The sequence below is a fragment of the Tupaia chinensis genome, unplaced genomic scaffold (genome assembly GCF_000334495.1).
Source record: "Tupaia chinensis unplaced genomic scaffold, TupChi_1.0 Scaffold000463_1, whole genome shotgun sequence".
NCBI lineage: Eukaryota > Metazoa > Chordata > Mammalia > Scandentia > Tupaiidae > Tupaia > Tupaia belangeri.
In genome coordinates, this window is record NW_006159972.1 from 2,142,016 (window position 1) to 2,156,131 (window position 14,116).

Here is a 14,116-nt window from a genome sequence, read left to right on the forward strand (position 1 = left end):
CCTCTAACAATATAGAAGTTAATGGAATTGAAAACAACAACAATGAAAACAACCAGAACGGAATGCATCAAAGTGTAATCACGGTTCTATTGGGAATGTTTCAAATGTATCTCTGAGTTCTCTAAATTTCCTGCAATGAGAAAATGGCCATTTTAAATGAAGAGAATAAAAACCTTGTTTTACAAATACATTATGGAAAGTAATTTTACCTTTTTATGGCAAGCATTTTTACTACTGAAAGTATGTGATTATACATAAATATATAATATAAATGTAAATCTGTGTGTTGTGTGTGTGTATTTGAAATATTGTCCTGAAATTTAGTGTTGGGCAAAAGCAGTGAAATAGCTAAATATATGAAAATTAAATATTTTTTCTTTCTTTTTTGTTTTTGAGAGATTTTTCTTATAGAGTATGTGCACTCACTGGAAAGAGAGAGACAGACAGTGAGAAATCACCCTCCGGGGGCATGGTCACACCACCATCCCTTCTCCATTCTCCTCTTAGGATTTTATGCATGCACACACATACCACTGTGAGTTTCAAGTCACTGGGTCCAGGTCTTGAACTATGGCATGCCAGGTGGGAGTCCAGTGCCTTAACGACTTGGCCAGCAGTGGCCCCCAAATAATTTTTTTCAATAGCAAGTTTCAGGAGAGGAGAAAAATTGTGACTTTTCTTCTCAAGTTTCCCAGTCCTGGTTGTACTGTTGTCAGGTAGAGGGTGGGGTTCTAAATGCATAAGAAAACTGAACCAGGAAGAACATTTCTGGCAAGAACCAGATGGGTGGGTGGGGAACTAGCCTGGTGGAAGTAACCCTGAAGAGGGAAATGAAGAGCAGAGAGGTCGGAAACTGGTCCTGGAGGGAGGACTTGGAGATAGCATTGTTTCATTTCCCCAGATAGTCCATTGATTGTGTAAGTGAAGCATTGGCCTTTAAAGACACACCACAATACACATGCATGCGTGCACACACGTACACATTTATTTTATAATGCCCTTCCTGATCTTCTCCCCTCAACTCTTTTTTTTTTTTTTTGAGAGGTTTTCGCTATAGGGCGAGTGTGCTCGCCAGACAGACAGAGAGAGACAGAGAGACAGAAAGCGAGAAATCACCCCCCAGGGGGGATGGTCATGCCGCAATCCCTTCTCCTCCATTCTCCTCTCGGGATCTTGGGCACGCACGCACACGCGTCCAGTGTGAGTTCTAAGCCACTAGGTCCGGGACGCGAACCACGGTCGACTACGTGGGAATCCAGCGACATAGCCCTTACGCTAACTGCTGGTTCCCTCCCCTCAACTCTTTACCCTTCCTCCCTTCCTCTTATAAATCAAAGCACTTATGGTGTCAGGAGCATGGTTAAAGCAAAGATAAGAGGGAAGCTAGAGGCTTGACCTGGTTGCTTCTGGGAGGGATTAGACTGGGAGAAGGGTTGTGAGCAGCATAGGTAGAGGATTGATTGCAGGCATTTGCATGTCAGATTTTGTAAAGGAGAAAATAAATTATATGTGTAAATTTTTATTATACTATGTAGAACATCCAGTACCCACAGACTGCAGTGCTTTTATGCTCAGGCAACGAAACCGGAGTTCCAGCTCTGCCTTTCTCGTGCATGCTTAAGAACGGGAAGCGTTAAATATACCTCTGCTTTGAACTATAAAATTCCTAGTCCTTACCAGTGCGCAGTTTCATAATGTGGTCTTTCCTTTGCAGGGCATCCAGTATTTGTGTTCACTCCAAGACCTGAATTTATATTATAACAACATTCCTTCCTTAGTGGAGGTTTCCCGGCTACAGCCTTTACCCGTCCTCAGAGAGCTGGATTTGAGACTCAATCCTGTTGTGAGAAAAGACACAGACTACAGGCTCTTTGCTGTGTACACGCTACAAACTCTGGAGAAATTGGGTGAGATGCCTCCCTCCTCCATTTCTTGCCCTGGAATCTTACTTTAAAATTAGCTGCCTTTTAAGGTTTTGGATGCTGGCCCAGAGTATGCACTGGCAGGATGTATTTGTTGATTAGTCAATATTTATATAACTCTTTTGTGTTGGCAGGATGTATGACGAGTCCTTTTATTGTTTACTGAATGACAACCTATGATTTTATCAGTTACTTCCAGCTTTAGTTTTCTTCAGTTGATGGTTTCACCACCACTTCCTCCTCAATACGGAATTTCCAGGTTGAGATTTATTTTTCCAGGTGCCTCAACTTTACAACTGTAGTAGCAATAGAAAACAAAAACAACAATTCTTGGGTGCTTAGTTGGCAAGAAACAAGAAATAGTCCTTCAAATGAGCTGGCTTACATTTCCTTATGATTCTAGTGCCGAGTATACATTTCTAACTATACAAACTCGGATTTACATGGCCCCGGGACAGGCACCGTAAGGAGACTATTAAACTCCTTCAGAAAAGGATGCAGCATTCAAACCTGACATTGGGCCATTCGTATGGTTACTGGCCAAGCTCTGCTTCCCGGAAGGGGTAGTGACACCGTGGTGGCAGTTGTTGCTATGGCGTCCCTCAAGTCTCCCTGAGTTACTACTTGCTCCAGTGACAACATAATGGCATTTGTGTGTGTGTGTGACCTGCTTCTAACAAACAAAGAGGAGATTGCTCTTTAGTTTTTCTTCTGTGAATATAATTTTCTGACCCAGTAATGTTTACTCCAAAAAGAACCACGCTCAGACCACGGTTTTTGCCTCCAGATGACCGAACCGTACGTGAAAGCGAGAGGAAAGCTGCCAAGTTGCATTTCAGTCAGTTGGGCAACAGTGAAAATTTTCTTTTAGAGGTAGATAAAAGGTAAGAAGATAATTTACTTTTTTATTTTTAAAATTTGGTTCTAAAGGTCATAGTGAATTCTTGCTTCACTTTCTTCATTTTCCAGCAGAAATCGTCCTCATGTTCTAAAAATACTTAGATCAGGAATAAAAGTATCTCTCTTCAGCAGACTGAGATTTATCTGAGAGCAACATACTGAGGTGTATCTGTTTTTCTAACTAATGGCCATAATTGTCTCCACTATCACTCTTTTCTTTTTTAAGAATTATTTTTTATTTAACTTCATTATTTATTTTATTTTATTTTATTTTATTTTATTTTTGATCAGAGAGGGACAGAGTGAGAGAGAGAGAGAAAGTGAGAAAGCAAGCCACCAGGTCCAGGACTTGAACCACGGTTGGCCATGTGAGAGTCCAGTGCCCTTAACCACCACTCCACCTGCTGGCCCTAATCTCCACTATAATTCTTAGCATATTTTTTACTTTCTGTATCCTCTGAGTGGTTTTATTCGAAAGATAATATCTTAACTTTCTCAGTCATTCAAACCTAAGCTTGTGTTAAGAAAACAGAGTATTGGGACCACGGGGGTAACCATGCACTGGACCCACACAAGAAGGCCCTCGGTTGAAGTCCCAAGGTCTCCCCGTATAGGCTGGGTGAGTGCACAAATGTGTGCCCGTGACCCCGCTGGCCAAGGCTGGGGGTGGGTCGCAGCATGAAGACCCTGCTGGAGATGCCCTCCAGTAAATAAGTAACCATTAAAAAAAAAGAAAAAAAAGGAAAGAAAGAAAAGAAAACAGAGTATCTAAGTTCTGAATTTTCTGACTTTCACACTTTAAAGGCTGAACTATAGTCTTCTCTTTCATTATTCCTAGTATAAATATTATCACTTTTTTAAAAGTATGACTTTCACAAAAATATTTGTTAAACATAGGTGAATTAAAATGTTCTAGAGCAGTGAAAAATATCTGATTACCATGACCTAATGTTTTCAAAATAGCATTTACTGATGACCTCAGAATGACCTCTTACATTTTATTATTTTTAGTTTTAGTTTTAAAATTTAAAAAGAATTATTTAATTTTATTTAATTATTAATTTTATTATATATTTATTATTATAATAATAAACTATTATTATTTTTAATTTGACCAGAAAGAGAGGGAAAGTGAGAAAGCAAGCCACCAGGTCTGGGACTCAAACCGCAGCAGGCCATGTGGGGGTCCAGTATCCTAACCACCACGCCACCTACTGGTTCCTTTTGTTAATTTACATAATATTTTTTAAAGAATTATTTTTAAATTTTTATTTATTACTATCATTAATTTGACCAGAGAGAGAGGAAAATAGAGAAAGCAAGTTGCCAGGTCAAGGACTCAAACTCAGTCAGTCATGTGAGAGTCTGGCACCTTAACCACCACGCCACTTGCCGACCCCTCTTTCACATTTTAAATAGATTGTTTTGTGTGGCAGCTCTAGGGAGAAGACGATGAAAAACGGTGTGACAGATGAGAGCTCTGCATCGCAAGTCAAGGCTGATGTTGACACTAGGATTGAAACAGGTACATTTGCTGTGGTCACAAAATGATTAAAGCATCCATTGTTTCAGCTGCCACAGCCAATCTCAAGTAGGACAAAGCCAAGATGGTTGAGAAATAACAAATTCAAAGCAAGCGCAAGATTTACTGGCTGTGTTTTCCTCCTTCCTCTCTTGCCAGAAGGACCCTGCTGAGCAAGCCTAACCCAGAACCCAAGAAAGCACAAGCTGTACTCAGAGAGTTCAATTTCATTTATATCACTTTACATCATTAGGACATCCAGAAAATTGCATTGCCTGTCCCCGTGGGCCCCTGGACATATTACTAAAATGACTGATTTCATTAGTCAGACTCCTGACTCATCTCCATCCATGCTGCTCTCTGGGCCTCCTGGCTCTCCTAAGAACCTTTGCCACTGCAGAATCTGTGTGTGTGCTCTAGTCCTGTAAGAAATATGATTAAGTGATTATGCCACACTCATGGCCATGCCACAGACTAGGAGAAAACTTTTCACCAAAGAAATTGCATCCAGTGTATTCCTGTGGGCTATCAGGAATACACTGGATGTAATATTTTTTAGAAAGAGATGTTCTTTTTTTAGAGATTTTTTGCTATAAGGTATGTGCAGGAGAGACAGAAAGTAAGAAATCACCTCCAAGGAGGTTGGCCATGCCACAATCCCTTCTCCTCTTGGGATTTTTGGGCATGTGTACACACCTCCCCAGTGTGTGTTTTGAGCCACCAGGTCTGGGACTCAAACTGTGGTTGACTACGTGGGAGTCCAGTGACGTAACCATTACACCTTATGCTGGTCCTTAACCTGGTTTTCTTTTATCAGAGTCTGGGACTCAAATTGCAGTCGGCCATGTGGGACCCACATTAGCTACCACACCACCTGGCGGGTCCTGCAGTGCAATTTTAGTGTAATAATTTGGAAAATACTGGAAAATAATAAAGAATAGCATTTTAATCACTCACAAGCCCATCACGTAAAAGGAATCCCAGTTAATACTTTGGTATACAGCCTTGGTGTACAACTGTCTTTTTTCTAGGTACAATATATCCATTTCTATACAGAGAAAAATTAATTAAAGCCTAAGTTGACTGTCTCCTTTTGTGTGAGCTGAATTTTTTGAAAGTTTTTACTTCTTTTTAAAAATTTTTAAAATAATTATTTACTTAATTTTATTTATTTATTCATTTATTTTAATTTGACCAAAGAGAGATGCACACAGAAATTGAGAGAGAGAGAGAAAGTGAGAAAGCAAATCACTAGGCTGACTCCAACTGTGGTCAGCCAAGTGGGAGTGTCCAGCACCTTAACCACCACGCCACCTGCTGATCCCCAACTGAATTAGACTTAATTTATGTCATATTACATTAACAGCACATACAAAGATTTATTCCATGAGTTAAAATGTCTTAAAGTACACAGTCTCTTCTGAGATCAAACTGCTTTACTAGACAGAGAGCCCATTTCTGAAGGTTCTTAGATGTTCCAGCTGTAACATTTTATTTAATATAAAATTTTGTTATTTTAAAACATTAAACCTTTTTTCCCCCACTGAAAATTGTGTTTATGCTGGGTCCCTTGGGAATGTTTCTAGTAAGCACTGTCAGTAATCCAATAGAATTAAAGTGGTTATGCCACGATAATGGGCATGCCACAGGCTAGAATAGCTCTCACAAGCTCAGCTGTTCAAAACAGTGGATCGGTCATTTCAAATGGGCAGAGAACTCCCAGTCTTGGATCCTCTTTCTATTCTCTTAACCACATAATCTTGGACTCTTTTTTTTTTTAGGTTTTTGCACCACAGGTTGTGCGTGCTCTCTGGAGAGACAGGGAAAGTGAGAAATCACTTCCCGGGGGAACGGCCACACCGCAATCTCTTCTCCACCATCTCTCCATCCTGTCTAGACTTTGGGCATGCACACTCACAAGTCCAGTGTGTTTTTCAAAGAACTGCTGGGCTAGGTCTTCAACCTTGCAGCTGACCATGTGGGGATCTGACCTGGCTTCCTTAACCACTAGACCAGAGGGCTAACCCAGAAAATGAACTTGTATTAACTTATTCTTTGGAGCATATATAGTAGAAAGAAAAAACAAACACTCCCTAAAGCGGTTGAAACACCATTAGAAAAAAATGAGACAAACATGAAAAAGTTAAGTAACCATTCCAGGCAGTATATATGAAAATGTTGAGTGATACAGATCAGTATTTCTCACACTTAGGGCTGTGGACCTGCCTAGTCTAGGGATGTATCCCACAGGTCCACGACAGTTTGAGATTCTTTAATTTTATGTTTATGATTGATGACAGTTATGAGAGGGAAAGTGGAAGAGCAGGCCACCAGGACTGGGACTTGAACCGTGGTCAGCCTTGTGGGAGTCTAGCATCTTTAACCATGATGCCACTTGCCAGTCCCCCAAAATAATTTATTTTTAGAGCAATTTCAGATTCACAGCAAAATTGAGCAGAAAGTACAGAAGTTCCAATATACTTTCTGCCTTCCCTACTCTTAACATCTTGCACCAGAGGGGTGCATTTGTTACAGTCGGATGAGACTAAGTTGACACAGTGTTATCACCCAAAGGCCCTAGTTGACATTAGGATTCACTCTCGGTGTTATATATTCTGTGGGTTTGATAGATGTATAATAATATGTATCTACCACTTGGGCCAGCAGGTGGCGTGGTGGTTAAGGCACTGGACTCCCACATCAGTGTCCAGTGATTCAAGTCCCAAACCTGGCAACTTGTTTTCTCATTCACTTTCTCTGTATCTCTGTCTCTGTCTCTCTCTCTCTCTCTCTCTCTCTCTCTCTCTCTCGTGAGTGTATGTACCCTGTAGCAAACTAAAACAAAATGATATTAAGTAATCATTTTTTTAAAATATATGTATCAACCATTATTACAGTTTCTCTGCTCTAAGAATTCTGTTTGCCTACTCCTCCTGCTCTCCCTGCCTTCTAACCCTTGGCTGAGCTTTTCACCATCCCCATACTTTTACCTTTTCCAGGATGTCTTGTAGTTGGAATTATATATTAAGTAGCCTTTTCAGATTGGCTCCTTCTATATAGTGATACGTGTTTGTTTCTTCCATGCGTTTTCATGGCTCAGTAACTCATTTCTTCTTAGCACTGAACTCTACTTCATTGACTGGATGAACCACATTTATTTATCCACTCACATACTGAAGGACATCTTGGTTGCTTCTAAGTTTTGGCAATTATGAAAAAAGCTGCTATAAACATCCATGTGAAGGTTTTTGTGTTGACATAAGTCTTCAGCTCATTTGAGTAAATACCAAAGAGCATGATTGCTGGCTCATATGGTAAGAGTGTGCTGAGTTTTGTAAGAAACTGCCAAGTTGTCTTTTCATATAATCTTATTAAAATGTGTTTTTGTCTGTGATCCCAGCCGCCACTTCATTTCCTACATTGCAGTTTCTCAAAGTGGTGGGTTTATATTCCGAGTTTATTAGGATATAAATAATAGCTTATCAAACTTGACACATGGATGGTGATGTACTATAGTGAAGCACACAGAGTGTGCAAGGGGCAGTGGGCAAAGGTTTTGTGGTGGGTAAGGAAACAAAGCCATCCGCCCTTTTTAGGGTATCGAGGCCTGGGACGGTCTGAAAAAGGAGAAGGGCGTGTTTTGGTTGGTGGCATTGGTGTGAACAGTTGTGCAAATGTGATGATGGACACGGGGTGACGGACATATGGTGATGGAGAAAGTTCAGTGATGGTGTAGTTTGAGTGGAAGGTTTGTGTTGGGTAGAAGGTCACATTATGGAGAACAATAAATGGCCTATTAAAGATAGGTTACAGGCCAGCATGGCATGGTGATTAAGACAGATCCCACATAGCTTGATACTCAGTTTGAGTCCCAGATCCGGTGACTTGAGAAACACACCTGGCACATATGCATGTATACCCAAAACCCCAAGAGGAAACTTGAGGAGGAGGGATTGCAGTGTGGCCATCCCCCCTGGCATGTGGTTTTTCATGGCCTCTCTCTAGCAAGTGCATGGACCCAATAGCCCCAAAAAAAGTGTTCCTAAATCTTGACTATGACACCAAAAATACAACCAACCAAAAAAAAAAAAAAAAAAGATAAAACTTTTACTTCATAAAAAATTTAAAACTTTTGGGAACCAGCAGTTAGCGTAATGGCTATGTCGCTGAACTCCCACGTAGTCAACCGTGGTTCACGTCCCGGACCCGGTGGCTTAGAACTCACGCCAGGCGCATGTGCGTGTGTGCCCAGGATCCTGAGAGGAGAATGGAGGAGGATTGCAGTGTGACCATCCCCTCTGGGGGATGATTTCTCGCTTTCTGTCTCTCTGTCTCTCTCTCTGTCTGTCTGGCGAGCATAAGTTCAGCTGGAACTGGAACTACAGAGGATACAGAAGCAAAGAAAAGGAAAGGAGCAGAGCATTTTGGGATGGCCTGATGAAAATTTCCGAATGCTTTCTGTTCTCCAGTATTTTCCATTTATTGGTCACATATATGTACCTTAAATGCACAGTCATGTGCCCACGTCCTGCCTCGCACTGAGGGAGCATGTACCCCAGTACATCCATGAACTCCAACAGCAGTTTGACTTACTGCTGTTCCAACTTTAAGGTTGTCATATTTTTGTTTTTAATTATTTTGCTTGTTAATAAAAAACAAAATAGAAAAGAAAAAAAAATCTAATATCCATCATGGTATACTACATACCACAGTTAGGAAAAATCAGGAGAAAGAAATAATATGCATTCTGAGAAAACATTTTTCTCATCTTATATTTAAATTTACTGTATTTTTCATCAGATATAAAATATATCCAGCATTTAGTTCCAAAGGCAAATGTAATTATGACTTTTTTCAGCTCAGGTTTTTATACCTATGTGACCAACGTGATAGGCCCATAATGTAGTATCTTTGTTTTTCTTCTTCTTCTTCTTTTTTTTTTTTTTTTTTTGGACATTTTTTTTTTTTTTTTGGAGAGGTTTTTGCTATAGGGCGCATGCGCTCACCAGGAAGACAGAGACAGTGAGACAGAAAGTGAGAAATCACCCCCCAGGAGGGATGGCCACGCCACAATCCCTTCTCCTCCATTTTCCTCTTGGGATCTTGGGCACTCACACATACGTACCCAGCGTGAGTTTAAGCCACCAGGTCCGGGACTCAAACTGCAGTAGACTACATGAGAGTCCAGCAACATAGCCATTATGCCAACTGCTGGTTCCCTAATGTAGTATCTTTTCACCATTGAAAATTGTCATATTTGTAATGATAGAAAAATATCTTTATAATGCTGATATGGGGTTGGGGGACGGACTCTGCTGTATAGTAAGCAGCATACTGAACTGCAGGCTGGAAGCCACATGGCCAGCTGTGGTTTGGATTCCCAGCTGGTTGATCTAAAACGTACGAGGCTAATAATGTGTGCCCAAGATCCTGATGAACTACAAGGCTGTTGCATGATGCGACCCTGTCAAAAGTGCTTCTCTCTTTTTCTCTTACTCTCTTGTCCATGTACATGTGCTCTCTATCACAAATTAAAAGAAACTTTTTAAAAAGCAGATAGGGTGGGCAGCAGATGGCATAATGGTTACGTTGCTGGACTCCCATGTAGTCAACTGCAGTTCATGTCCCAGACCTGGCAACTTAAAACTCACGCTGGGTGCGTGCGCGTGTGTGTGTGCCCAAAATCCCAAGAGGAGAATGGAGGAGAAGGGATTCAGGTGTGGCCATTCCCTTGGGGTGGTGGTGGTGGGGTGATTTCTCACTTTCTCTCTGGTGAGTGCATGTACCTTAGAACAAAAACCTCTCTAAAAAAAAAAAAAAGAAAGAAAGAAAGAAAAAGGAGATGGGGTCCATCAGGGGGCATGGTAGGTAAGGCACTGGAGCCATCCCACATGGCCAACCATGGTTTGAGTCTCTGACTTGGTGGCTTAAAAATCATGCTGGGTGTGTGTGTGCGCACATGCCCAAAATCCCAGGAGGAGAAGGGATTGTATTGTGGTCATCTCCCCTGGGAGGGGTTTCCCTCCCTGTCTCTTTCCAGTGAGTGCATGTGTCCTGTGGCAAAAAACTGAAAATAGAGAAAAAAAGAGATACAAGGGCAAAAGCTAATAGTTAGCTGTTTCATCTATCAATAATTATAGCTGGATGAGGCTCTGCTTCACATGTGTGGCCAAAGACCCTAAAATCCTCAGAAAGTTGAGAGAGAGATGCACTGCTCAAATTCCCTTCAAGGAAGCACCTGTTGCCTGGGTATGGAAGGGTTCTTCAGCTGTTTGCTTTTCAGGGTCAACTTAGCTATAGAGAACCACTCTGTGGTTCTAGAATTAGACAGTGGTGATGGTTATACAACTTTGTGAAAATACTAAGAATCACTGTAAAAGAGTGGATTATATTGTATATAAATTATATCTTTATTGCTATAAACCTCTCCTCCTCCCAATAAAGGGATTCTATTGAGCTTGGTAATTGTGATTTCAGCTGAATGAAAGTCAAAGAACAAGTTTCTATTTTAAGTGTTTGGTATGTAGTAATGTCAATATCAACGTTGGAGAAGTACCAAAGAAATTAATTCTGGAAGTGAAAATATGAGTAGACAATACTGACACATAGACTGGCCCTGTGGCCTAATGGGTAAGGGAGCCAGATTCCATATGGCCAACTGTGGTTCAAATCCTGGCCCTGGCAGCTTGAAAAACAGGCCAGGAACATGTGCATGTGTCCCAAATCCAAACAGGATGGAGAAATGGAAGAAAACAGATTGCAGCACGATCACACCACCACTGGGGGACGTTTTTATCCTGTCCCCCCTCCTCTGTCTCTCTCTGGCTAGTTCACGTACCCTCTGGTAAAAATAAGTACTTCATAGTCACCTGTGGGGCATTTTGGTGGGCTGTGCAGGAAGTTTAGGTTGGGACAGCAAAAGACCAGAGTTAAGAGATTTAGACTTAGGATCATCCACATTTAGGTGACAGCAAAGAGTTCAGACTAAAGGGAATTCGCTTGAACCAAGAAAATAGATTGGAGGGGCCAGCAGGTGGTACAAAGGTTAAGGCAGCTGGATCCCACATCACCTACTACACAGTTCAGATCCTAATTTCAGTGGCTTGAAAACATGCAGGGTCATGTGTGTGTGCATGTCCCAAATCCCAAAAGGCATGGAGAAGAGATTGCTTCGTGGCCATCTCCCCTAGGGGATGACTTCTCACTTTCCCTCATCCTCTCTGTCTCTCTCCAGCAAGCACACATGCCTTACAACAAACTAAAAATAAAAAACGAACAAATGAAAAAAAAAATCAAGCAAAACAAAAAGAAATAGATAGGAACTAAAAAAAGCTACAAGTCTGGAAAAGAGCATAGGTGCTACAGGAGGGAAAGCAGGATGGTTTTGGACACTGTCAAAGTCTTTTTTTTTTTTTTTTTTTTTTGGAGAGGTTTTTGCTATAGAGCACGTGCGCTCGCCAGACAGACAGAGAGAGACAGAGAGACAGAAAGTGAGAAATCACCCCCCAGGGGGGATGGACATGCCTCAATCCCTTCCCCTCCATTCTCCTCTCGGGATCTTGGGCACGCACGCACACGCGCCCGGTGTGAGTTTTAAGCCACCGGGTCTGGGAAGCGAACTGCGGTCGACTACGTGGGAGTCCAGCGACATAGCCATTAGCTAACTGCTGGTTCCCCACCTGCAAAGTCTTGATCTGCAGAAAGGCAAGAGGAGGGACCAGCAGTTAGCATAATGGCTATGTTGCTGGACTCCCGTGTAGTCAACTGCAGTTTGAGTCCTGGACCCAGTGGCTTAAACTCACGCTGGGCACGTGTGTGCGTGCCCAAGATCCCAAGAGGAGAAGGGCTTGCGGTGTGGCCATCCCCCATGGGGGATGATTTCTCGCTTTCTGTCTCTCTGTCTCTCTCTGTCTGGCAAACGTATGCGCCCTATAGCAAAAACCTCTCCAAAAAAGAAAACAAAAAAGGCAAGAGGAGCCTGAACCCAAAGTCACAATCTGCAATACTAACCATTCTCATTTTCTATAAATAAGGTTACAACCAGCAGTTACTGCTTTGCCTTGTTTTCTATTTTTTTTTGTTTTCTTTTTTTTTTTTCCCTGTGGTACTACTACAGTAGGAACCAGAGAACATAGCTTGAGAGTGTATGTCCCTTTGAGAAACACAGTGCTAACAAGTCCAATGGTGGAAGAGCATCTTGTATTTAAGTGGGGCATTTTAGTTCCAGAAGGCAACTCAGAAACAGGAAGCACCTTACAGCCCCAAATAGACCGAGGGCAGGTTCTCAGGAGAGTGGAGCTTTACTCACTCTCAATTGCATGGGCACATAGTACAATAGCTTTCCGTAGCCAGAACCAGTAGATTAAAATGAACAGAACAGCATATTGTTTGATGATGGCCCAGATTTTGAAACTGTGTTAATTCTTAGTTAATCTTAGTAGGGGACGGACCAGCTGATGGCATAACAGTTACGTTGCTGGACTCCCATTTAGTTGACTGTGGCTCAAGTCCTGGACCAGCATGTTTGCCAGACATGGACAGCCATGTGAGATCCTGCTACCTTAACCACCAGGACATGGGCTGGCCCCCTGATTCACCATTTCAAGTCAGTCTCTTTCTGCCTCGGTTTTCTCACTTATAAATAACAGGAAAAATTAATCAGGGGCTATTTTCATAGAAAAGAAGGCTATATCCCTAGGTCTCTCAGTAGTTGTTGCCTATGATTACAGAAACAACTTTAAAATAGAAAGGAAAGACAAAACCTTTATCTTAGTCCTGGCCACACTGGAAACTACTTCCAAGAAGAGCCAGTTATGGGAACCAGCAGTTAGCGTAATGGCTATGTCGCTGGACTCCCACGTAGTCGACCGCGGTTCACGTCCCGGACCTGGTGGCTTAAAACTCACGCTGGGCGCGTGTGTGTGCGTGCCCAAGATCCCGAGAGGAGAATGGAGGAGAAGGGATTGCGGTGTGACCATCCCCCCTGGGGGGTGATTTCTCCCTTTCTTTCTCTATGTCTCTCTCTGTCTGGCGAGCGCACGCGCCCTACAGTAAAAATCTCTCCAAAAAAAAAAAAAAGAAGAGCCAGTTAGGGCCCAGCCTCAGTGGCGCATGTGGTAGCGAACTGAACTGCAACACTGGAAACCACGAGGCCAGCCAACCACAGGTTCAGGTACCAAACTGACCTGAAAATACACTGAGTGTGTGCACCTACACCCAAGATCCTGCAGGGCTAGGGAAAGGGATGACGGTGTATCCAGGTCCTGTTGGGGATGCCTGTCTTCTCTTTCTCTCTCTCTCTCTCTCTCATGCATATAGTCTCTCTCATGAATAAAATTAACTTTAAAAAAAGCATAACTTGGGGCCAACATGTGGTGCGGTGGTTAAAGACACTGGGCTCCCACATGGCTGACCACAGTTCAAGTCCTGGACTTAACAGAGAGAGGGAAAGTAAATTATCCATCATGGGGGATGGCCATGTTATAACCCCTTCTCCTCCATTTTCCTCTTGGGATTTTGATCACATACACACATACATGCCCAGCGTGATTTTCAAGCCACTGGGGCTGGGACTTAAACTGTGGTTGACCATGTGGGAGTCCAGCACACCATCTGTTGGTGTGTGGTTTGCGTCCCGGACCCGGTGACTTAAACTCACACTGGGTGCGTGTGTGTGCGTGCCCAAGATCCCAAGAGGAGAATGGAGGAGAAGGGATTGCGGCGTGGCCATCCCCCCTGGGGGGTGATTTCTCGCTTTCTGTCTCTCTGTCTC

The 14,116-nt window shown here is 42.4% G+C and overlaps 1 protein-coding gene across 1 annotated transcript in view; it reads left to right on the forward strand.

Moving 5' to 3' along the window:
• LRRC36 (leucine rich repeat containing 36) overlaps window positions 1-14,116 on the forward strand; it is a 56,718-nt gene that overhangs the window by 15,063 nt on the left and 27,539 nt on the right. The window contains exons 3-5 of the mRNA XM_006155609.1: window positions 1,715-1,907; window positions 2,710-2,806; window positions 4,259-4,347. Of these exons, the coding sequence (XP_006155671.1) occupies window positions 1,715-1,907; window positions 2,710-2,806; window positions 4,259-4,347 (379 nt within the window). The remainder of the gene's footprint in view (window positions 1-1,714; window positions 1,908-2,709; window positions 2,807-4,258; window positions 4,348-14,116) is intronic.